Source organism: Alternaria ethzedia, assembly GCF_023757985.1.
Source record: "Alternaria ethzedia strain BMP 0044 chromosome Unknown scaffold_7, whole genome shotgun sequence".
NCBI lineage: Eukaryota > Fungi > Ascomycota > Dothideomycetes > Pleosporales > Pleosporaceae > Alternaria > Alternaria ethzedia.
In genome coordinates, this window is record NW_026056200.1 from 349,985 (window position 1) to 373,962 (window position 23,978).

At 53.8% G+C, this 23,978-nt stretch overlaps 7 protein-coding genes across 7 annotated transcripts; 4 read left to right on the forward strand and 3 right to left on the reverse strand.

The window, feature by feature from the left end:
* Window positions 1-1,410: 1,410 nt before the first annotated feature.
* On the forward strand, window positions 1,411-2,658 carry J4E87_003924 (uncharacterized protein; the record flags this gene model as incomplete). The annotated part of the gene is made up of 1 exon (XM_049375548.1): window positions 1,411-2,658. The coding sequence occupies one exon, from the start codon at window positions 1,411-1,413 to the stop codon at window positions 2,656-2,658; it is 1,248 nt and encodes a 415-aa protein (XP_049234533.1).
* Window positions 2,659-3,163: 505 nt separating this feature from the next.
* On the forward strand, window positions 3,164-7,944 carry J4E87_003925 (uncharacterized protein; the record flags this gene model as incomplete). The annotated part of the gene is made up of 2 exons (XM_049375549.1): window positions 3,164-6,616; window positions 6,667-7,944. The coding sequence occupies 2 exons, from the start codon at window positions 3,164-3,166 to the stop codon at window positions 7,942-7,944; spliced, it is 4,731 nt and encodes a 1,576-aa protein (XP_049234534.1).
* Window positions 7,945-9,112: 1,168 nt separating this feature from the next.
* J4E87_003926 (uncharacterized protein) lies at window positions 9,113-10,489 on the forward strand (the record flags this gene model as incomplete). Its single annotated transcript, XM_049375550.1, has 1 exon — window positions 9,113-10,489. One exon carries the CDS (start codon window positions 9,113-9,115, stop codon window positions 10,487-10,489), a length of 1,377 nt encoding a protein of 458 aa, XP_049234535.1.
* Window positions 10,490-12,205: 1,716 nt separating this feature from the next.
* Window positions 12,206-15,397, reverse strand: J4E87_003927 (uncharacterized protein; the record flags this gene model as incomplete). Its single annotated transcript, XM_049375551.1, has 4 exons — window positions 12,206-12,540; window positions 12,589-12,710; window positions 12,761-15,240; window positions 15,311-15,397. 4 exons carry the CDS (start codon window positions 15,395-15,397, stop codon window positions 12,206-12,208), a joined length of 3,024 nt encoding a protein of 1,007 aa, XP_049234536.1.
* Window positions 15,398-15,818: 421 nt separating this feature from the next.
* J4E87_003928 (uncharacterized protein) lies at window positions 15,819-18,592 on the reverse strand (the record flags this gene model as incomplete). The annotated part of the gene is made up of 2 exons (XM_049375552.1): window positions 15,819-18,270; window positions 18,393-18,592. The coding sequence occupies 2 exons, from the start codon at window positions 18,590-18,592 to the stop codon at window positions 15,819-15,821; spliced, it is 2,652 nt and encodes an 883-aa protein (XP_049234537.1).
* Window positions 18,593-19,696: 1,104 nt separating this feature from the next.
* On the forward strand, window positions 19,697-22,162 carry J4E87_003929 (uncharacterized protein; the record flags this gene model as incomplete). The annotated part of the gene is made up of 1 exon (XM_049375553.1): window positions 19,697-22,162. One exon carries the CDS (start codon window positions 19,697-19,699, stop codon window positions 22,160-22,162), a length of 2,466 nt encoding a protein of 821 aa, XP_049234538.1.
* A 108-nt stretch (window positions 22,163-22,270) lies between these two features.
* J4E87_003930 (uncharacterized protein) lies at window positions 22,271-23,506 on the reverse strand (the record flags this gene model as incomplete). The annotated part of the gene is made up of 1 exon (XM_049375554.1): window positions 22,271-23,506. One exon carries the CDS (start codon window positions 23,504-23,506, stop codon window positions 22,271-22,273), a length of 1,236 nt encoding a protein of 411 aa, XP_049234539.1.
* Between the last annotated feature and the right edge of the window lie 472 nt (window positions 23,507-23,978).

The window sequence follows — 23,978 nt, forward strand, 5'->3', positions numbered from 1 at the left end:
CTTCAACTGAGAATGGTACTCTATTGGCATTGAGCCACGAACGCACAGCGACAAGACCGTCTTGGTCTGGCTGCTGAAAGTTGCTTATTTCGTCCTGAGATAAATGTGCCCCATACTTTGTATGCGATGGATCGCTTAGTTTTTGGAGATGTGCTTCCAGCTCCGACATGCGAGGCTGCTTTAGAGCGACTGACAGCGTTAGCGGTAGAGAACCATCGGCTTCACCGACAGACTTCCAGCCGTCTGGAAGCTCTACAACACTCTCATGTGCAGCATTGTCTTTTGCCGCCGACCGAGCAAAGGTGCCCAGAAAGGTCGCGCTCGAGACAAGAGTTGAGCCCAATCTCATGATGCAGCTGACGATGGATTGAATGAAAGAGAAAGAGTTGATGTTTCGGGTATATACGAGAGCAATTCAGAAGAGCATCGCAGACTTATGAGCGCGTGAGACGAGATGAAAATTGCGAAGACAGCATGATGCAATGAATCATGGCGAACGTTGACCCTCGACCGTCAACACCTCCAATTCGGTGCTATCTGAGGACCTTCCTAGTGTGACGTATCGCAATTTTCTACCATCCCAGCAAGGATAATGTTAAGCATTGACAACAAGCATCGCGAATGACCAAGAGCGGGCAATATTGCTGCGACATGGGTGCGGATAATACTCGTATTTCGAGGTTGCGAGCACCCGGTCAGTCTCGCTGGTATTGCGGGTGCCAGATGGGATGCAGAGGTATTTGCCTAACTCTGGTCGTATTTTTAGACAGTTAGAGCTACAAACGCGATAGAATGTATACTGACGAGGTCCAAGGTGCGGATAAAACAATGTAGAAGGTTAGAGGAAGGTTGGCAGTGTACCTGCCCAAGTGTAGCGTACTTCGTACCTAGGTAGAGCGAACGCGAATGTGGGTCGCTGTTTGACACTAGCAAATTCCCGTACCTGCACGCCGGGGTAGCTGCCGCGACTCCACTGGACGAGTAAACTACCTAGGTAACATCGCGCATGTTCCAATATTAGCACTCTTGCACCAGCTTTGCTGTCGTTCACGACCTTCTTTGTGCTTCTGCGCTTGGACAAGAGGGCAGGATGGCCCTTGTAGCATCGTATCCAAGTCATGCGAATCGCTGACAGCAAGCAGCGCGGACCGAAAACTGTCGGTGCGCCCCTTTCCTGGATCTCACCGCAAGGCAATCCACTCCGCTCCCTGTATGGGACATTCGAAGGCATGAAGCGATAAGATTTTTTTGCGCCTAGCCGTCGTATTTGGCGGGATCAATCGGCATGAAGCGACGGATACGGCCAAATTAGTCTGGCATCAAGCTTGACTTAAGACCTCTTCGCTATCTCTAAAGTCAGATCAATCGTCACCGACCTCACCGACGCTCTTCTTCTCTCTGCTCGTCAAGATGGTTCGATACGCCCTCACAGTCTCCGCGCTCGCCAGCAGTGTCCTGGGTGCTGTGCCTACGGTCAACATACCACTGAACTTCGCGCACGGCGGCGCCCAGAAGATCTCAACGGAGCTCGTCGATCCCTCGACCAACCACACCATCGAAATCGTCGTCGACCAAGGTTCCGAGAACTTCTGGGTGTTCGGCCCCGACAGCATCAGGAACTGGGGATGCACTCGTCTCGGCTGTGCAGGCCCTTGCAACGAGACGGTGCAGCCTTTTTACGACTACCCAAACAGCCCGTCGGCGTCTAAACCAGTACCCTTCCGATCCTCCTACTCGTATGGAGGAAACAGCAAGTTTATCACTGGAGATGTGGCGGTGAACGATACCTTCCAATTCGTTTCCGATGCGGGCCTTTCGTCGACCGTGGACACGGAAGTCGCGATTTCAAGCTACATGACATCGCGCCTCGGCGACAGCAGCGGAAAGTGTACTCCGACGTCTTCGTTTGACGACGGCATCTTGGGTATCTCCCCATACTACCGCAAGCCGACCTGGAACACGACGGGCCCGCACGTGCGCCAAAACCTACTCGAGGCTGGCGCCATCTCCGCGCCCGTACAGAGTCTGTGGTTCGACGAGGCGCCTGAAGGAATCGAAGATACGTTCACCGGCCACGTCGTCTTCGGCGGCGTCGACCACTCCAAATACACGGGCGACCTCGTCAAAGTCCCTATGGTTGAGGCTCCGTTCGGTGGTGTGACACTTGGCTACTACGTCAACCCGCCTGTCGTCTCAGTCAATGGAACAGCGTTCAATAACTCGGACGTCATCTCTCCCACCTGCCTCGTCGACTCCGGCACCACACTCGATTACCTACCCGTCAGCTACAGTCAAAATGACCAGTTCGCTGCTGCCGCTGGTCTCGTTGTGGACGAGTATGGTGTCATTGGCTGGAACGGTACATGCGAATCTATCCCCAAGGACACTACTATTGACCTAGAGTTCACTGGTGTCGAGGGCAAGAAGGTCACCGTCAAGATTCCGCTGCGCACTTATGCTCGCTCGGGTGTCAACCCATCTACAGGTATCTGCTCGCTTGCGTTCTCCACTGGTGATTGCCTGTTTGGTGCGCCGTTTGCTACTGCCGCCTTCTTTGCTGCTGATGATGCGGCGGAGATGGTGGCGTTTGCGCAGGGTGGTGTGTCGAAGAAGGGAAGTAAGCCCGATCCCAACTCTATCACTTTGGATCTTGCTTAGCGGGAGTGTCGTATATGAAGTTCGATTCTAGTATATATGAAATTAGCAATGTTAATTTAGGCCTGAATGATCATGGATGATAATTGTCCTTCGCGGTGTCGTTTGTTCTTGAGCCTCGTTATCCCTTGGTCTCGGATGAGACAGCACTCTGAATTTTCTCCTACCAGGTGTTAGTAGTGTCACTTGAGTTTTGATGCTTTATGTGTTTATCACACGCATTCGACGTGTGAAGTTGTAAAGGTATCGTCACTTCAGCCCGGCAGGGGATCCGGTTGGCCTAAGAATCTGGGCAGGGACCGGCCGCACGGTAGCCCAAGCTGACGAAATCGTACTAGCGCAAACAACGCGCGCTCTGTTGTCACTCAGGCGAGGGCAGGGAATCACCGCAATTGTCGTCAACTTTCACGACACTGCAGCCTCGGCCGTCGCACTATGCTGGTGAGCAGGCCTCGAAAATACACCATTGTACGCGACTTCCACGCTTATTGCGCGCGCACCCACCCCCATGGCTACCGCAGACAACGCTCCTGCCCGGAGTGCTGAGGCCTCGCAAACAGACGAAGCCGACTCCACACCCTCCACCCCCACGCTGGCACCCGCACACGAAAACCACATGGCGCACGACATCTCAGACGCCGACGACGTCAGGGCTTTCGACCAGCCCGACTCGGACCTGCCGCCGCTACCGACCGAAGAAGACGACAGCATCATACACCATGTCATCGAGGAAGAAGACGCGCACCATGGCGAAAGCGTGTTTGAGGATCGCGAAATGCAGCGCCAATTGATGGACATCGAATCGAGCTTTATTCCCGAGGCGCCTGTCCACGTCGAAGCACCTCAAGGGCAGTCCGGCGTGGACGATACCTACCTGTTCGGGGGCTCGCCAGGAAATTCCCAGCAATCGGCTCGACCCATGGACGACGATGCGGATATGCAAAGAGTCATGGACAATCTGGAGGAGCTGACAAAACCAAAGAAGAAGCCGAAGAAGCTCGAAGTGCGTAGCGGGAACACACCGACAAAGTCGCAAGCCAGGAACAGCCACCATAGCAACTCCTCCTCCTTTTCCGAGGCCCCGACGCCTGCCGACGCTTACAAGACGCCTGCTGCTAGACGTCTGGACTTCGGAGAAGATGACTCAATGGATGCGAGCACCGCAACATCAGAGGTCGCACCTTCCTCGCCCGCTGCAGAAGCCGCGCATCGAAGCCAATCACGCGCCTCCGCAGGCAGGTCTACAGAACAAGCAGCTGGAGGAGAAGGCGCGCATCAAGCGAATCAAGCAGCAGCAGCAGCTCAGCTAAAAGAGGTGGACGTGCGACGGCCGACATCCAGTGCCTCGACAGTGAAAGCTCCCGATTTCTCACAGATTGAAGAAGGTTCTTCTCTTACGAACGAGAATGACTCTAGCGTTGATAGTTCAGCCATGCCTCCACCACTGGTTCCCGCGAGCGCGCAGAAGATCAGCAAGCGACCCAGCTACCTACAGCACCGGGGTTCGAGCCAGCGGTCGTCCGTATCGTCCTTCACCAACCGTTCCGACGCTTCCGGAGATGGCGGAAGCAGTGCAAGTCTCGGCGCAGACTATGCTTTGCAGACTGGTGGTGCTATTCCTCGTTCGAGCGGACCACGGGGGATGAGCCTAGGACTGTCAAGACTGCCAAGCTTGGGTAGCATCGCCTCGTCTATGTCAGGATACAGCGACACCAACCCCTGGGAGAAGGGCCGGAGTATTAGCACGAACTCACTGTCCGCTTTTCTTCAGCCGGACAATAGTCTAGGTCGTCTGGACGAAGAGGTGCCTAACAGTGCGACTCCACCAGAAACACCACGCGCTCCCAGTGTGCAGCCCGCCCCTACCGACACCGTTATTGCTAGACATATCCAGGACATACAAGTACCAGACTCTATTGCGCGCGACTTCCGGGCTAAGCACTCGCGATCGCCAGACAAACGACACATGGCTACTCCCTTCACTCGCAGTAAACACAATCTCACACTCAAGGAGCAGAACAGCAAAATCGACAAGCTCAGCAAAGAGAACTTTGATCTTAAGCTCAAGATCCATTTCCTCGACCAAGCGCTGCAGAACCGGTCTGATGAGGGAGTCAAGGAGATGATCTCGAAGAACGTCCAACTGCAAACTGATCTCGCGACGGAGAAGAAGGAAAGCCAGTCGATGCGCAAGAAGATTCGTGATCTGGAGCGAAGGCTCAAGGCTCAGGAAGAGGGACACGCTACCGCTAGAGATGTTGGCAGTGGCTCAGAAGACGGACGAAGTGTTCAGTCATCTAGGCAAGCCGAACTGGAGGAAGAGATCGAGTTCTTGCGGGAGCGCCTAGAGTCTACGGAGATTACAGTGGACCAGTGGCAACAGGAGGCTCTTCAGAAGGAAGCTGATAATCGACGCATGGCTGATTACATCAAGACCATGCGAGAGAAGAGCTCTGGTGAAGACTCTGCTGGTGTTGACGAGGCTATCAACATGTGGAAAGAAGACTTCGAAGAGGAGCGTGCGAGGCGCGAGCAGGTGGAAACCCGCTGTCAGCAAGCAGAGACCGAGACCGAGAGGCTTCGAGAGGAGCTTGAGCGTCTGAAAGATCAAAACCAGCAGATGCAACAGATGCAGCACTCGACAACGAACCATCACATGAACAAGGTCTTTAACAACTCACGGCGCATGCACCAATCCTTTGCTGCCCGTTCGAACTCTGGATCTGATGGGAATGAGAATACTGCGCCAGTCTCGCTCGGCGGCACAAGTAGTACTTTAGTGGAGCATCTGCAGAGCGACAACGAGAAGCTGCAACGAGATCTCCACGCACAAGCTTCCATGCTCACTTCAAGGAACCGAGAGAATCTTCGACTGAGGGAGGAGAACGAAGGCTTGAAACTCACAATTCGCAGAGGTGATGCTGGATCGACAGCCGGTGATAGCATTCTGGAACGATCCATCTCCCGCAACCACATGAGATCTGTTTCGAGAGCAAGCGGCGGAACACGTTTGACCCAGCAAAGCGATCCCGATCGAGAAGACTTCGAAAGCAAGAATGCTGCATTGCGAGACGAGCTATCGCAGCTGAAGCTTTCATACAAGGAGCTTGATGACCAGCTTAATGGTCATCTCGATATGCTTGAGACCACCGAGAACAAGGTCAAGGAGCTGGAGAGGGAGATAGAAGCACAGACAGAAGACCTACAGGCACTAGCAAGCGAGCGCGACGAGGCTCTGGAGCTGCTACAAGACAAAGAGCAGGAAACTGAAGAGCTCAGACAAGAAGCCCTGGATACGGTGCAAAGGTTGGAGATTGACCTCGAGCAAAAGCAAGCGGAACGTGACCGTCTTTACAACGATCTGGAAAACACCACTGAAGACTTCCATGCTCTACAACAAGAAATGAAGAATGTCAGTGAGAGTCTTTTGCAACTCGAAGACGATCGGGATGCAAGCCTTCGCAAGATCCAGAACCTTGAATCAGAGCTTGGCGACGCCAACGAAGAGCTGAACAGGCAAGACAAGCTCCTCAGTGAGGAGAGGTCGAAGAATGAACGACTTGATGTCCAGCTTGAGTCTTGTCAGGGTGAGATCGATTTCCTGAGAGAAGAGCAAGAGGGCGACAAGATCAAGATTGGCGAGCTGGAATCGGCGCTGAACCATACTCAAGTCACATTACAAGAGGCTAGAGAGCGATCTCGGGATCTTGAAGAGCGCATGGCCGAGGAGAGGCAGCAACGCGATGCCTTGGAAACCCAGGAGAAACAAGAGGTGGAGAAGATCATCACCGAACTCAATGGTCAGTTGTCGAAGCTTAAGGAAGAGAGCAGGAAGCTACGAAAGAACCTCTCAAGCAAGGAAGTTGAGGCATCCACTTGGAAGCAACGGCATGACGAGTTGGAGCAAATGCTTCGTGAGTCACTGGGCAACCTCAACGGCACGAGGTCGAGCCTCTTCAAGGTAAAGGATGTTACCCCGATCGTCTAGAAACATACTAACTGATCGTTCAGGATATCGCAAAGCTTCAACGAGATCTTCAAGCGACTATGCAAGAGCTCGATGTCGTCAAAACCGATCTGGCGGAGAAAGACCGTTTGCTGCGCAACCGCGATGCTCTCTTGGAGAGCACTGGCATGGAGAGCCGCCGTCTTTCAGAGCTGCTCGAGCGCGAACGTCAAGGCCGCCGACAAGACCAAACAGCATTCGAAAACGCCAAGCGTGGTCATCAATCCACGACCAGGGCGATCCAGCAACACGAATCGAGGGTTCTGGAACTTGAAACCCTTCGTAGTCAGGATCGGCAGAGACTCCACAGCCTGGAGAAACAGTACAAGGAGCAGCTGCTAGAACGAAACAACCTGCTCTACGCTCTGTGGAATCGACTGTCCACTCTTTGCGGCGCAGAATGGTCCCGCAATAACGCTCTCATCAACGGAGAACTGACTTCCATGGAGCTCATTTCTAGGAACGTCCCGGGCTTCCACAAGAACATTATTCTTGCGGTCAGGACCGTGGAGGGTGTCATTGGTGCCTTCAAGCAAAGAATTCGCAACATAGAAAACAATCTGATCCGCGACTACCAAACTCTCGAGCATAGCCTGGACTCTCGCGCCAAGCGACTTGACCAGCTCGAGAAGCTTGTAATGGCCCAACGGCAATCGATTGGAAGACCTAGCACTGTCCGTGGAGGTATCGTCGACCTCAACACCGCGGAAGTCAACAAACTGCGTACTGAGAACAAGACTCTACGATCCGAGGTCCAGACCCTCCGCGCCATTACCGCCACGACGCAATCCGGTAACGATGTTATTGTCAGCCGCTCACCATCACGTGCTGCCTCGCCGACCTCCTCCAAACGTGCCAGTATGGCGCAAACACTATTGCGTGCTCACTCCGCTTCTGTCGTGGAGCATTTTTCGACTTCGAACTCGTCGACGCCGACGCCAGGCCATCCCTATCCCGCCGCTGGACCGCTTCAGCCAAGTGAACAGAAGTGGATACATCGACTTAAGGAACTCGAACGGCGTTTGAAAGCCGAGCGTGAAGCCCGACTCCTTGACCGAAGTGGTGCCCGTAAGAGATTAGAGCAGAAGGTAGAAGAGAATGCGGACCTCAGGGCTGCGCTTGAGAAGGAGAGGGACCGTCGAGACGAAGATGGCCCAGACGATGTCCAAAGGACTGCGTCTGCGAGTGGCAGTCGCATCGGTGGAAGTGGACGTGCCAGTGTGGTTGGCAGCGTGAGACACACTAATGGCAGTGGCAAAGAGAGAGAAGAGGAGATGTATTAGTGCATTTCCTATGCGGTGACTTTTCCCTTCTTGTACCAACCTTTTGTTCCTTTCTTGATAGATGCTTTAGCGATTTGCGTTCGACTTTCCGCTTATCTTTTCTTACGACATAACGAGTGACGAGGTTGCTTGGTCGGCGCATGTAGGCATTATGGGTACACTTCACGGACTAGTCGTTGCATACCATATATTAGAGGAGTGGGCGTATAGCATGTTTGTAATTGAAGGCGTTTCCTTACAACCCGTAGTACATGGTGTTGCTCCAACTATTTGAGTATGCCAATCACGGCTAACATCTTACGGACAGCACCTCAATGGCAAAGGGACACTCGTGTAAAGCAGCCATTCAATGTCATGTGTGGGAGCAGATCGATCTGGACATAGGTAAGTTAAATTGATCGAACGCCTTATCGAACGCGGCTTGCCGGAAGGTCACCTTTACCCGCTACCCGCTACCTTGTAATGACTGTCAACCCTCTCGGGTTTTTAAAAGACAAATCTCGTCCTTCTCCAGTTCAAGTTCCTCCAATCTCCTCTGACGTCGCGAAGCATTGCTGGGACATGTGACAGACGCCGGCAAACAGCACACTCGCCTCCGACGACTCTCTCACCGCTCTGCTACCTATTTGTTGAGGCATAGTGCAAGGCAGCATCCATCGAAGTTTGCATGAGCGACACTTCAATTACTACACGTACGTTCTCTACTGCTCAAGTTGCTCTCTCACCTATACCGTTGTTGCGTACGATACATGCGATACGATACGGATAAACATATTCTCAAGGTTGAAATATGCGACTTAATACTGATCTTACTTGCGATTACCAGACCGCTCGCGGGCGCTTATCTACCAGCCGAAGCAGTCGCAAGCCCGCAGCTTCACCTGACCCATCCATTGGTGCCCCAGCACTCAAAGCAGCGGCGCCGACACGTTCACAGAACCCGCCCGTCCCTAATCTATTTGCTAGTTTACTATTCGATCGCCAAAAGGTATACCAACATAAACCGCCTAACTCCACGATACCTCCAACAACACAAACAGTCGACACAGAAAAGACCAGATCAACAGCGCGACAAAGTGAAGTTCGTTCTCATTACAGCTCGCCGATATCCTCCAGGACTCATGTGCATCATCTGAAAGAAGCACATCCTGGCCACTTGAAGCCCACCATGGTATCGAAGAAACCTACAGTAAGTGGGAAACGAACACAGCCGACTAAGCAAACACCAACTAAGAACTCTGGAAAGGCTACCCTAGAGAAGTCAAAGAAGCGCAATACACCCGCGCGTGTGACGCCGCGCGCAGCGAAACGTCAGAAGACCGAGGCAAACAGCAAGAGAAAGCTGGACGACAAGGGCAGCATGGGCAACACCATGTCAACTATGTGGTCGACGACGGCTGGCAAGGAAGTCGACCTCATCACTCTATCCGACAGTGAAGACGACGGATATCAGCACGTGCGACAACGAAGAATTACCCGTAAAGAGGAAGTGACCGCGGAATTGCATGGATCGAAAGTCGACATTGACGAGGACGCCAAGCCCAGTATCTCTGATTCCGTGGTGAATCCAGAACCCATTCACCTCGAATCAAGGCCAAGACTTCCCATCTTCGACCGATTTCCTAGATGGGACTTCGGCGGCATCTCTCCTCCCACAAGCCCGGCCAACCTCTACAGTGCACCTCCACGTCTACGGCACAAACCTCAAGTCAACATGGCGGATTCGGAGGAGAAGCATGCTAACGAGCAAGAACAGTCGCGTCCTGAAGTCGACGCCGTCAAGGCCGAGCTCGCCCGACAGAAGACACTCAACGAGAAGGCACAGAGCGATCGTGATTTGGCCCAACTCCACTCCAACAACGCGACTGATCAACAGCTCCAAACCCTTCACCGCGATCTCGAGACCGAACGAGAGAACCTGCGAAAGGCCAACCTGGTCATGGACAGGCTGGGCGTCAAACTCGACAACGTCACCGCAAGGAAAGACCAGCTAATCGGAGAGCTTCAGAGCGAGAAACAACTGAGAAAAGATGAGAAGGCCGAGCATGAGCGCATACTCGAAGACGTCATGAACACCCAGTCAAACTTAGGTTCCGCTAACAACTACCTGGTCGAAGAAAACGAACGCCTTCAAGCAGAGAACGAGAGCCTCCGAGCCTCCGCCGCGCGCAAGTTCACGTTCACGTCTTCGCAGGTACCCCAGGCGCCGGCATACCCCTCGATCTTCACCCCGGAGTCCTCCCAAGCCTCTCAAGTCGCGCGTCTCCCTTCACCAGCCCCGTCCTCGATCACTACACTCGGCGAGCTTACCGACCAGCAGAAAGCGGAGAACCTCAGGAGGAACTACTTGAAACTCAACGAGCGCAACAGCCGTCTCAAGTCTGCCGCGGAGAAGCTGACCAACACTACCAAGGGCATGGATCTGACTAGCTTTGGAGAGTTTGGCGTGTATCTCAGGCAGATGAAGACCGTCATGGACAGTGATGCCAAGAAGGGCAAAGAGAAGAAGGAAGTTGCCAAGAAGGATGAGGATGATACCAAATAAGACGGCTCACCAGCCTATGGATAGCATGGCCGCCGAAGCTGGAGCGTGTGCGATGAAGGAGCGTTTCTTCTTCGATATATCGTTCTGACGACGGGTCGGAAGCTAGGGTCTGGGTATTACGGACATTGAGTTTGTGCTGCGCAGCGATGAGCGCCTTTTCTGGGATAGGAAAAGTCAACTGCTTAGATGCACATGGGTCGGCTGGTTTGCGTAGAGTTATTCTCATCGGATCGTGTCTTTGGGAGTAGTTCTGCGCGGGCAGCGAGGCGGCGTGGATGAAACCAGAGACTCACATGAATGCGATCATTATCCTGAAATAGAGCCGGTCCTACAACTTAAGCATGAAACAGCTATAACGTGAACAAAACGACCATTGGCTAACTCCTCGTACAAGTAGAATGACGTAAACCCAGATTAGGTAGAGGAGGTTCCTAACAGTCTGAGCCTTAGAAGCCGTAGTGAACATTAACGCTGACACCGTCAACAATGCATTGCCACCCTGGATACTGTCAAAATATGTTAGCATGGCAACGAAGCCTCCGAATCTCGCATCTCAAACATACCTTGGCCCTCGCCCAAACCAACACACGATCACCCGGCTCCAACGCATCCAAGAAGCCTTCTCCACTCCCCGCACCCTCGTTACCCTCATCAACCTCACACAAACCACCTTCGTCCCAGGAAACATGATAGTCCTGAGTACCAGCCATAACACGATTACCCTGTAGGTACCAAGCAGAATGCCCCTCACCACCCTGCGGGCCTTGCAGCGCACTCTCGGGCCTCTTGACAAGCGACCAACCGCGCCCCACCATATTAGTATGATAATCCATCGGACTGCTAATCCAAGTATTCACCAACCGCGGAGTAGGAAGCAGACTATTGATGTTCGATGCATCGCGCAAGATGGACACCTCAAGCCATGAAGAGGTGGAAAAAGTACCCTGCGTATTTTCGCTCGTCCAGCCTTGGTCTCTACTCGTGATGTCAAAATCGATGCGCTTGATCTTTGCTGTTTCGCCGCCTAGGCTGGCTTCTTTCACAATGGGCGTGGAGTAGGGGTTGGCTTCGAGACAGAGAGTTGCTGCCGACGGGTTATTCATTCCAGCGCGGGCGAGGACGGTTCCGCCTGACCGGGAAATCCCTTCGACGGGCCAGTATTGCGCGTGCTCTAGTATGCTGAGGACCAGCTCGGTGGGTAATTTGAGGGTCTTGAGCACGGCGCGGGCGCGACACACGTCGGCGTAGGTTGGTGTGAAAGGGCGAGTTGGTTCGGGTGGGCCTAGCAGCCAATGTATGCTTGGGAGCCATTGCCGGATGCCACCAAAAAAACTCATTGTTGTGAAGAAGGTTTGCTTTCTCGTTTCGATGTGATTATAGGAAGTGGTGGTGTGTCAATGTGCAGCAGGGCAGCGCACGATTGAGGAAGTTGCCTTGCGCTAGCCGGGGTCGCTGACGAAGGGCAGGAACTGGCGAGATGATACCTAGGTACCGGTTTTGGGTGCCACGGGCGTGATCAGTCAAGATTGATGGTATCACATTCAAATATTGCATTACAAGTACTGGAAGTAAGCCGCGACTTATCCCTGCAGGTAAAATTAAGAGTCTTGGAGTCCGGAATCGCTCAATAGAACGCCCAGCTCGCATTTAAAATCTTCGTTGTAGCTATATAGCCGTGTACCATCTTGTATCATGTTTCCATGGGGTGTTTCCGACTCAAAATCCGAATTTGCTCTTCATAGCACCCATGACTAGTCCTCTCTTCTGCTTTCCGACAAACTTGTTGACGTCATTTGCCCAACCTGCACTGTTTTGTGAAAGATTGTCCATACTATCCCCAACAATGTTGAGCTTCTCCGTGCGCTCGTTGAGCTGACGACTCGCCCAAGCACCCCATCCTTCTTGAGTCGGGGATACTTGGGTAGGATAGGACTGATATCCAGCGGCAGAAGAGCTGGCTGCGGTCGGATTGGCGCGGCGTCGTTCCTGCTCCGCCTCTGCTCGCTGCTGCGCCATTTGACGATTTGATAAGGGCCTATCAGGACCACCAACTAAGAGAAGTCAGTAATTTGTTGGGAATAGAAGTAAGAATAGCTTACTGAGAAGATCCATGTCGGCTGGTGTTACATATTGGGTGCCAGAGATCCATTGAATATTGCTGATAGTGGGTCGGGGCGGAATCAAAAGTTCTGGGTTAAGCAAGACATCCTTCGCGCGTTCACTAGATTTGGTCAGTACATGTGTCATGGCTGGGGAGATGAGTCGACCTACTATTGCAGTCCCGTTCCAAAGACGTTGACAAGAGCCATTTCCGCAGGCCCTTTCCAGCCAAAGATGTCGCCAGTACTTGTAATGACTGCCTCAGAGAAGCGCCTGATGTCTAAGAAATCACTGAGGTTGACAGACCCGATCTCCTTCAATGCAGGTAGCGAATGCGCTCTCGCATATCCATCTCCATACAACCCAAGCATTGCGTAGCCCTTGTCTTCGTACCTCACCACAGTCGCAGCATCGCACAAGAACTGATCAAAGGTTTTGTGCGCTCCTTTACTTGTGGCGGGACGGAATAACCTCGCGCCTGAGGCTGTTGTGGCTAAAAGGACGCCGCTAATCTTCGAGCCATTCCGAAGTCCAGCAACGGCAGACTGCGAAGCATATGCTGGGCGACCAGTTTCGGCGTGCATGGGGCTGATGCTGATAACCTTGTCGTCAAGCGAGCACACACCCGCAGGTTTTACTGAGTATTGGCCACTTGGTTCTGGCAGTAGCTTGAAGGTTGCCAGGTGGCCAAGATTGGTACCGACGTGAAGTAGAATGCTGGAATAGTCGTCATCTTCGAGTGTCATAACACTGAACTCGAGGCAAGTGGGCCACTCCGCTTTGGGTGCTGCCTGCGTTGAACTCCGTCGGAAGCTGGCGCGTTTGTCCGGCTTGACAAATTCCTGTATCGACGCTCTGTAGATAACAGCGGGCCCTCGCAAATCAATGATGGCCAGACTGCCACCCTCAAAGCCCGCAGCAACAAAGCCAACATCAGAATGTTTCAAGGCGGTGACTGGTCCATTGCCCTCGTCAAGCAAAGTAAAAGGCAGCAGTCCCTCTTTGAGAGCCGCTTCACTTCTTTCCGAGATATTGGTAAGCGCTTGCGGTTTATTGTCACCCGGTGGGTACTCCTGTCCAGCATGCCTGTTTACACCCCATCTGAATACCACTACTTCACCAGTCTTCAACCCTACGGATAGTTCGGATGCTGCTCCTGCAAACGAGGTTTGTGTCACGTGTATGTGCTCTGGGCGGCCGACTGCTCGAGCTACGTCTACCTGTAGCAATGCAGGGTTCTCAATCTCATCGGCGTGACCTGCATCCCATAGTCTGATCGTGCCATCTGCATGAGCTGTCTGGACGATGTTTCGATTCTCAAACCGCTTGAGCGGATGAACAGCCTCGGCACCACCGATGAGGAATTGCGGACCGTGTTGGCGCTTCTCGGTCATGCCAAGCCACCGTGTACGCTCTACAGGCGCGAGATTTGCATAATTGATATACGGATGGACAAGCGTCATGGAGAGGTGCAGTTGATTAGTTGGCGTGATGGGCATTCCGCTTGGAAAAGAGAGAGTGATCAACTCCCCAGATGCAAGTAAGGCGAGAATGGCAATGGGGTCGTGGCAGCCAGCGTAATGAGGGGACGTCCTTGGAATGAGGAACAGGTCCACCACCTCAGTCCCAGGCGGGCATGGAAGTATCCTTTGCCTCTTGGGATTCTCGAAGTGATCGGATAGTACTTGCCAGGATGCGGTCGCGTAAACCGGTGTTCTACCCAGCTCGAAAAGCGTCAGACTTTTGGCGGAGATGTTGGATGGCTGTCCACCAGCGATGAGGATAGCGGTATCGTCAGGGTCCTGGTTCGCACACCACGCAATCTTGAAGATGGGGGACTTGAGTGCAAACGATCCTTCAACGGCACCTGGGCTGAAGCTGCCTGGACCGGGCTTGTCTACGTTTGTATCGGTCAAGGTTCTCGCTTGTACGATGCGGCCATCCTTGGAATCCCATATAACGATACTGCTATCTTCGTGTCCTGTCAGAACAAAAGTGCCGGTTGGGTGCCAGACAGCCTGGGTAAGCGGAGGTTCGCGGTCCTTGGAGACGGAGACTGGATCCGAGTCGCCTCCAGGGGCTCCTTTGGGGACCACATAGTTGAAGAAATGCAGGGCTTTGTTTTGCTTGAACGAATAGATGACTGCGCCGGAGTTGTACCCAATCAGGAGGGAGCCGATATCTCTAGGGTGGAGCGAGAGCGTAACAACGGAGGTTAGGCGTGAGCGTGGGAACTTTTCCCTCCACAAGTTGGGAATCTTGAAGGGTGTAAGTGCCTCCCTAGCCAGATCATAGGCGTACACCTCACCGTGCTGTGTACCGAGCAGCGCGTAATCGATGGTAGGGTCGCAGTGCAGCGCCGTAATGCGGGCGGGAGGGGAATGGGCGTTGAGCAGCTTCTTCGTCTCGAGCGAAAAGACGGACAGGTCGTTCTTTGAGTCTACGCACAGCAGCTTCTCGGCGCAAAACTGCAGGATCTTGATCGAGGCGTTGCGCGTGGGCAGCGACAGCACCACTTCGACCCTCTTCTGTCCGAATATGTAGATCTGGCCGGGGCCATACTTGCTGTCGCTCGTGCCGACGGCGAGGAGGGATTGGACGGGGTCGTATGCGACCTGGGTGACTTTGGAGTTGATGCCGTAGTTGCGGATCTTCACGTGCTGTTAGCTTGCGCGTAGAGGGCTGGGGGAACGGCGGGGCGAGAAGACAGCGGGCGCGTACATGGTCGAGCACGAATGAATCAGGGCCCAGGCCCAGGGAGAGGTCGTTGCTGACACCAGCCTGCTTTCCACGCAAGAGGTGAGCCATGGTGGTGTGTGGGTCTCATGGTTTTGTCCGCAGAGGCAGCGATGAGGACTGCCATCAGCGACCGTCTGCCCAGCTGCCTCGCCGGAAGGAACGCGTTGCGCGACGTCATTTCGGCAACTCTAAGCGCAATGCAGGGTCCACGCCACGTCACAGCCACAGCTAGCAGTCATGGATAATGCTCGACAGGTCTCCTTTTTAATGAATCTGTTACTTGCTCGAAAAGAGAGCCCGCTCAACTATGACACGCTGGCCCTATTAACTACGTGACATGTGTCGTCTACAAAGACAACAGTGCTTCTGCTAAACAAGAACATGTCCAGAAATGATAATCCTCCCGCTCGTTGCTACTGCCCGAAACGCCAGAAGCTGATCTATGGTATCCAGAACACCATGCAAATCCATGTCCGCTCATCAAAACACCCTAGGTCGACATGGAGGCCCCATTAGCGCCATACATGGAGCCGTTGGGAGGCTGCGGCGTCCCTGATCCCTGCCTACTACTACTGAAACTATTTTGTGCCGCAAGCCGGGCTTGTGCTTGCTGCGCTTGCTGTCTTTCAAGCATCATCTGCTGAGGATTGCTGCCTGCGCCATTGTAGGGAGCAGCGGCACCAGGCGCCTGAGGAGTTGCGTATTGGGAAGGGCCGTAGTATGTGCTGCGCATCTGCCCTCCAGACACGGGCGTGCCATATGTTGGCCGTGTACCATAAGCCGATGGTGTGGGCGCGCCCTTGATCGGTGACACATTCCGTGGCGGCGGTGCTTGTGCGCCGTTGTACATGGGTGCCGCATTTTGTGAGCGAGGGTAGAAGCTGCTTTGGTTCTGCTGTGATGCATAACGGTTCTGGCCCTGTGCGGGTGTAGAATTATAGTACTGTGAGCCAGGAGCACCCGTGTAGTTGCTCGGCTGTGCCGAGCGTTGCGGGAAGTATTGACCAGAAGGAGTGGTTCCATAGCTTGGTCGCGGCGTTTGTTGGTTGTAGGACGGGGTTGCAGAGTACCCCGGCCGAGCGTTGGGAGCATAAGACGCGCCACCTGGTTGGAATGTCTGCGCCGCACCCGAAGGCGAGCGTTGGAGGTGCATCGACGATGATCGGTGGAGGGACTGTGGTTGCGAGTACACTGGACGAGCGCCTGACTGAGGCACCGACGGCGCTGGACGGCTGTACTGGTGCCCAGCTGCGGGATAATGCGCGTTGGTTCCAGAACTCGTTCGCGCCAGCGTAGCCGGCGTTGCAGCAGCCATTCCTGGTGTCTTTGCAAGTTTCGATAGCTGATCCTCCTCCAAGACGCCCTTGTACTCTTTGGTGTCGAACAGGATAGTTCGACTGATGTTCAGTTCGTCCATCTGGTCCCCATTGAGTTTGGCGACTGCATACGGCGGAAGCTGCGAAATCAACAAGGTGAGCTGTGACTTTAGTATCTGATAGACGTCGAACTCTTCCGACGAGGGTGTTGACGGGCTGCCGGCCAGGGTCGCGAGTGAAGCATTTTGTACAACAGGAGTGCGTGGGTTAGTTGTGAGGGAGAGATTCCGTATCCTTTGGTACGAGGCCAACGTCTCGAGAAGTTCTGATATCTCCTTGAGCACCTCGTCTGTATCCTTCTCCTCCTCGGTCTTTTCCTCCATCCCAGGTAACACGTCTCCTTGAACCGGGGTGAAGTTCTCGACCGCCTCTTTGAATAGTTCATCCTCATCGGTGGTCCCATTGGTGAGTGCTTGCTTAGCCTGCTCAGGGTCGAGTAGAGCCGGATCGATCGGGAACATTTCGTTGAAGCGCTTCTCACCAACCTTCTGCCACCAGACCATGTTCTTAGTCTCCTCTGGAATAATAGCGGAGCTGTCATCCCGAGTTGGCGCAAAGCTAGAGTAAGCACTGCGAAACAAGGCATCTTCCTTGGCTTGTTGGACTGCAACAAGAATCGCCTCGGACGGGGGTTGCTGCGCTTCGCCCATGCTCAACGCCCGCTGTCTGCTCTTTTGCTTCGCTGTTGGTGAGGTCTGATCTTTCGGCATATCTACCCCAGCATACCCAAGCCAAAAGCCGGAAGACAGGCTCTGATGCGCGTGCGACTGGGAGCCTTTGCGACGAGGTTTGGGCGCTTCCTGGTGCGCAAAGGTGATGGTGCTGTTGCCTTTGCTCGTTGTCGGTCGGGCAGACTTGGGGGGACTGATCTGTGGCAAGTGGGCAGGTGCACGGAAGACCTCCCCAATAGTCGCAACCTTCTTTTTGCTATCTGATTCTGGGATGGGGTATACCTCTGTCGTCGAGATGAGGTTGGGGAGGTTCGTCTCGCGCAAGGGTAGAGTCACCTTGACGGCGGTGTCGAGCGTGGATATTCCATGGGCGGGGGGTATTTTCTGGGGTTGCTGTAGACTGGAGAATAGCTGTTTCGGCGGCGCGCTCCCGTACAACGTCAGAACAGTCCGGCTCTGGGGTATCTCTGCGTCTTGTTCTTCCTCCTTGATCGGTACCGGAGTGCCCTCCTCTCCTGAGGCTGGAGCGTCGCCATCGCCGTTGGCTTGCTTTGCTGAACCAGGTGCTTTGCGCGACCCTTCTCTAGCCACCAGGTTTTTCAGGACGGTCTGGAAGGCGAGCACTTTGCCCTGCAGCGCTGTGTCTTGGGGCGACGCCTGGGCTGCCGACGAATCGCTTGGGCCGCTGGACGCCAGAATCTCTGTGGTAGCGCTCTCGACATCCTTCTCTAGTGCGTGTAGAGAGTCGTACGAGCCGTCTTGTATCAGGTTGCTGATGGTCGCCGGGCCGTTGGGTGGGGTCAGCTTGGTGCGCTTCGAGTCGGCTTCTCCAGAGGCTGATCGCGTTATCGATGAGGTAATGGGATGCGATAAGATGGAGGGTGTCGTGTCGTAGCTATTCAGTGTCAACATGCGCCTCAGAGGTGCGGACGAGCCCAGCCAGCGCATGCCGTACATGGGCTGCTGGCATGGCGGCGATAACTCGCGGGAGCGGGGAATTCTTCGCAGGGGGCATACCTCTTGAGAACTGCCAATATGTCTGCCAATACTGCCTGCAGAGAGCGCGCGCTGGCATTGGCGCTCTCTCCCGGTGCAGGCGTGGATGCGCCATTGACGGCAATGGCAGGGCGCTCGGCGAGTTTCCGTTTGGCGGCAGAGGGCGAGTTGGGCGCCTGGGGGAGCGAGGGCGGGGAGAGGGTGCCGTTGGCGGCGGCCATGGTGACTTTGGGGTACTGTTGGCGATGCGCGAGTGATGGCGTGGGATGGAACGCGCTCAGGGCGGCCGGAGTCGTGCTTAGGCGGTTTCCTTCACAGCATGCCCTGTCCGCGATACCGGCAGGCGCGATGCTGAAATTTGGAGAGGCGCGTGACGGGGTCCAAGACGGCTTCCGGTGACGCGCAGATGGTGCCTAGGGGTTGCGCGTGCTGTTGGCGGCTGTCCAAAGTTGACTTGGCTTGGTGGAAGTAAGTGCAGCGATGAATGGAACGCGCAAAGGGCAGCGCCAAGACCACGCCGCAGAGTGCCGCAGCAAATACTACCTGGCAACTGCTGACGACGATGATGATTCTTCCCTCTTTCAATGGTCTCTCTAATTCTGTTTGCGAATTCACGAGTGTTCGCTCTCCACACGCCTATCGCTCCTTCGGGTGACGATGTCCAAGTCGTCCACGGGTGGTTTGCGACTGTAGCATGCTGCGCTAGTGACGATGGGGCATGAGCTACCCACGATTTTCTCACTGCACTCGACAACTCTCCGCAATTGGTTTTCGCACGCGTCGCTCCACGTCTATTGCGTCTGATGAATGCCCTTAGTACTCTCCCTGGTAGCTCCAGGTAGTCCGTACCGCTTCGGCCGTCGTGTGACGCGCCTCCTACCGCACTGGGTAGGCCCGCACGCCATGTTCAAGGCTTACTTTGTACTGACCTGTTTTGCAAGTATCTTTGTAATCCCATAACCCATCTTCCAAGGCGGGACATATCACTCCCTTCGACATGTCATCTCTGGATTCCTTCAGCGTCCCTGCTCTCCCATCACCCCGCGACGCGCAAACCCCGCCGCGGTATAGCCTCTCCTCACCATGAGGTGCCTCATCGACTTTCGAGGCACTACTCCACGCCGATCCCTAATGACAACGCCTTCTTTGAGAGTTCTATAGATGCCTTTTCAAGCAATCTAGGTACAGATGCTCCATCGGACGCCTCTTCGCCGTTCCCAGACACGCTCGAGGATGCAGAGGAGGATGGTAGATTTCGACCGCAATGGTCCCGCGCCACGAGGAAGGCCAAGCGTCCCAGCAGACCTGCGACAGTCCTGGAATCAATGGATCGCTCGGCTAGAAACCTCTACTTCGTTTCGCCGCCCACTGCGACTGATTTATCCTACACTGCGCCCCGCTCTGCGTTGCGAGGACGCAAGCCGAAGCCTGTACCCTCCGTCAGCACCGAGCTGCTTCCTGAACCTGTCTCCCTTTACTCGATTCTTGCCCGATATCTCCAACATCTTGCGGAAATGGCAACGGATGAGTCGACGTTCCAATATACACCGCGGGAGCTGGAGATACTACAAAATCGAGGCTACACGGTTGAAAGTGTTCAACGATGGGCGTCTTGTCTCACAGAACCGCGATCGACTGCAGCAGTCAAATGCTTCGAACAAGGGGTCGAGATACCACCTCTTTTCCTGCTTCTACTGTTCCTACGTCGCAAGCACATCAGAGTACCTGCTCTTGGTATCGTCATGAGGCACGTTGGTCGTATTGCGCAGTCAGAATCGATAAGCTGGTCGGAGCTCAAGATCATCACGACCCGTTTACTTCGCCATGGGCGCGAGCTCTGGCCCGAGTCAATGCCATGGACTGCGTCCTTTTTCGTTGCCGAAGCAAGCCGACTCTGCGATGATTTTTCTGGATCCAATCCTCTATCCCTTGATATGCTTTCCGACTTGACGCAGTTTTGCAACACATTCTTGTTGCTACTATCGCTACCCACATCTGCCCGCCCTGTAGTCTTCGCTGCCCAACAAGAAAAGGCTCAATTCCAGATCCTTCAATATATGGCGAGTAGGTCGCCTGCAATAACGGTGACACGCCTCGGTTTTCGGTCCGTTGCGCGCAATCAGCTGGCACATGCGAAAACGCTTCAAGAGAGAGAATGGGCTGAGCTCAAAGGGCCTACCTGGCCACCGTGGAAGGAGAATCGCACAGCAATGGATGAGGATAAAGGCTACGAGTTTGGTACCTCGCGAGCTTCCCAGCTCTTGCACCGTATGTATGAAGCTGGGTACAGTGGTCGCCTCTGGGAAGATGTAGCGCAAGTGTACGCTGGCTGGGACACCGATTCTAGTCCTACGATACAGACTCGAACCTCTTTACCGCGCATCTCCTCCCAGTATCGAGATGCTAAACACCTTCGCCCTCTGCTCTGGGCTGGTCGTATACGAACGACACGCACGCGTAGGGAGGCCTGGGCATGCTTCCTCTCACATGAGCTGTCTGGAGAACCTGCTCATCCAGATATCTATCTTGCAATGTTCGAAAAGTTGTATCATGCTGAAGCAGAGCGATCGTCCCGCACAGAGTTCTCGTCTGATGCAGAAAATACCCATGAAGAAGACACCACTCATATGTTACCTGGAGACATGAAAGAAGCACTCCCCGACCCGCTATCTACTTTGCACTATGTGTATCTTAGCGAACCCGTTCCTGGCTACCGAGGGCTACTAAGACGGATGCAGACGGCACACGTCAAGCCTAAACGCCGCTTACTTGCGTTCCTCCTGGAGACATGCCCCGAGTTCGATACGGGTCTAGATTTACTAGACATGACTAGGGACGTTCAACACGGCAGGGTAGGCCGAATGCTCGACGGCATTCACGACATGTACACGTCAGGCAACTCAATCCCAGGTTTTCTTTTCAAGGCGATCATTGACTTCTTGTGTCGCTTTGGAAGCATCGACCAGTCATCTTTTCACAAAGTTGATTTCCTACCTCCAGAACAGCACGTTAGTCAGCTCAGGTCGAACCGGCAATATTGTGTCGAATACGCATACATGCTTCTCAAATACTATCGACCGATCTACCGACCAGCCTGGGCTTGCATGATAAAGGTGCTGGCGTCTCAGAAAGGGCATAAGCATGTTCTAAGTGTTTCTCGGTACAAGCTCATTTGTTCCATTGTTGAAAATATGGAAGAGATTGATCTTGACGTCGACGACGAGATATTCCGTCTGGTCTGTATTGCGACTATGTACGCCGCTCAAGCCGTCGAACGAGGCTCCGCTTCTTTTGAAGATACACGATACATTCTTTCCACTGCCTCCTCTCGCCTTCGTACGCTCTTCAATGGCCTAGTCGGTGCTAGTGCAGATGCGCAGTCGCCTACGGGTGATCAGACAGCCAACGTCATTTCACCACACATTCCGGGGCCCGCGGAGCTACATGCCTATGTACGAGGGCTAGGTATTCTCCGGGATTATGAGGGTCTTTACTCATTCGCCACCTGGTTCACCAAATATCATGCTGAGGTGACGGCGCGTGCAGAAGCTCAACGCTCAGGCAGGCACCTTCTGTTCAAGACGCTCGTGGCGTTGCGCCTAGCTGTCGATGGAGGCCGATTCGGACCAGCCAACGATCACACATCCGGTGCACCAGAAGACATAGCACTTCTCATCAAGACACAGATCGAGAGTGTTGAACAGTGGGGCGGTTGGCCTGCAAAGGAATATGTGGACATGTATGCCAAGGGCCATTTAAAGTCCGCACCACCCGTTGTTGGAGGACGCTAGAAGACGGTGGAATACGAGCACTTTCTATTCCATGTTTTCACTGCTCTTGATATACTGTAAAAGTAGACCACTGGCGCGTATCCGAGGATAGCAATCTAAAATTAAACGTCAACCAATATTTTCGAGACCGTGGCGAGACCTTTCCTCCAACCATGCCGTCGCCTCTGCGAAATCTTCTAGCCAATCCAACTCCGCGTCGCCGCGCGGAAGAACGGGCAAGCCTGCTGACTGAAACCGCGAGGCACGTATGCAGAGCTTCGGAGTGAGCCTACGCTCGCTTGTGTGCTGATTCTCCAATGCCTTGCATAGGTCCGTAACCCCATCCACCTCTTCTGCTGCATCCTCCCGCGCCCAATCCGGTGCGTTCTCCATGATCGCTTGGCACTTTTCCACAATCTCCACCGGCGCGGATGGCGCCCCGTCAAGACCATCATAAAAGTGTTGTATTTGGCTCTCATACGGCACAAGAGGAGGATACTTGAAGCGGAAGGGTTTCACTTCCCTGTTGTTCCAGCGAGCGGTCTTCGCCCGTTTAATCATCCTTCGCGCCTCACGTCGCATTTGAGTGGGAATGTGTTGCGCATTGAATTCGTCGGGAGCCTTGGTTCGGGGGTCGAATGGCTGCTTTAGACGGGTGGGATGGGCCTCGTAGATATCCGCCAGTCGGTAGAGTTCCGCTGCTAGCGTTTCTGCTCTGACTAGACGGACTTGTTGATACATGTCGACAAAAGCTGCTAGTTTGTCGGCGGAGAATACAGCGCCGTCTGCATGGTGCTGGTATCTGTAATCCCTTTCACCTAGTTCGGGGACCTTAGAGAAGATTGCTGAAGCTTGCACCGGCAATTTTGGGAGAATCGGTACGACGATTCGGGAGTAGTCTTCGTGGAACGTGGTCCAAGTCTCAGTAAGGATGATCGCGTTTAACTCTGAGAGCCACCTTGTTCCCAGCTCCCCTCGTTCCTGTCTGAAACGAGTCCAGTTCTTATCCAATTCATGCTTCCAGTCTGAATTGCGATAGGTCAGAAAGTAAAGGCGGCCTTTCTCTTTGAAGACGTCTGGTAAATCTTCCTTGGATTCCGGTTTCTTGAAACATGCGAACTTTACGCGGTCTGTAATGGAGAGCAGTGTCTGCCATTTACTCATGTCTTCGCCGCGGAAGTATTTACCCCAGAGCGATCGGCTATTTTTGAGGGACCAAGTAAGACGTGGCCCGGCGCAAGAAGAAACGCGAATTAGTTGCGAGTATTCCAGTTCGTCTAGTATATCACCGTGAAGCTCGCATGGGAGCTTCTCAAGATCCTGTGCAATACGCTGGTATCTCTTAGGCGCCAGCTTGATTTCCATCTTCTTGTCGGATGCAGTTAGAACTGTCGGTCGAAGGCGGGTGAAAGTGGTGCTGCAATGCGATCAAATTCAAATCGAAATTCAGCGTATTTGTCTGATGTTTTTATGAGAACGTTTATTCACGGAAGTTCTTCTCTTCATTGAGAAGCAATCTTGGAAGCTTTCGCTGTTTTCCCTGAGTCACGAAAAGGGCGCTGGTAGTGCTACCACAAATGGCCTTTATGTTGCCCGAGTTTCCTCTCATGCACAGAATCAGCAGGCACCGCCATGCCAACTCGATGCAACTTCATCGGACACCAATTTTCCTGTTACTACGAGAGCGTGATTTCGTTATTTTCTTTCACGTTGATCTAGTCATACATATACCTGCATAAAGCCGCCATTCTGACTCATTACAGGCACCATACTACGCAGCCATAGACACCCCTGAAACAATGTCCCGACGCTTGTGGGAAGACACCCGTCAGCGGCC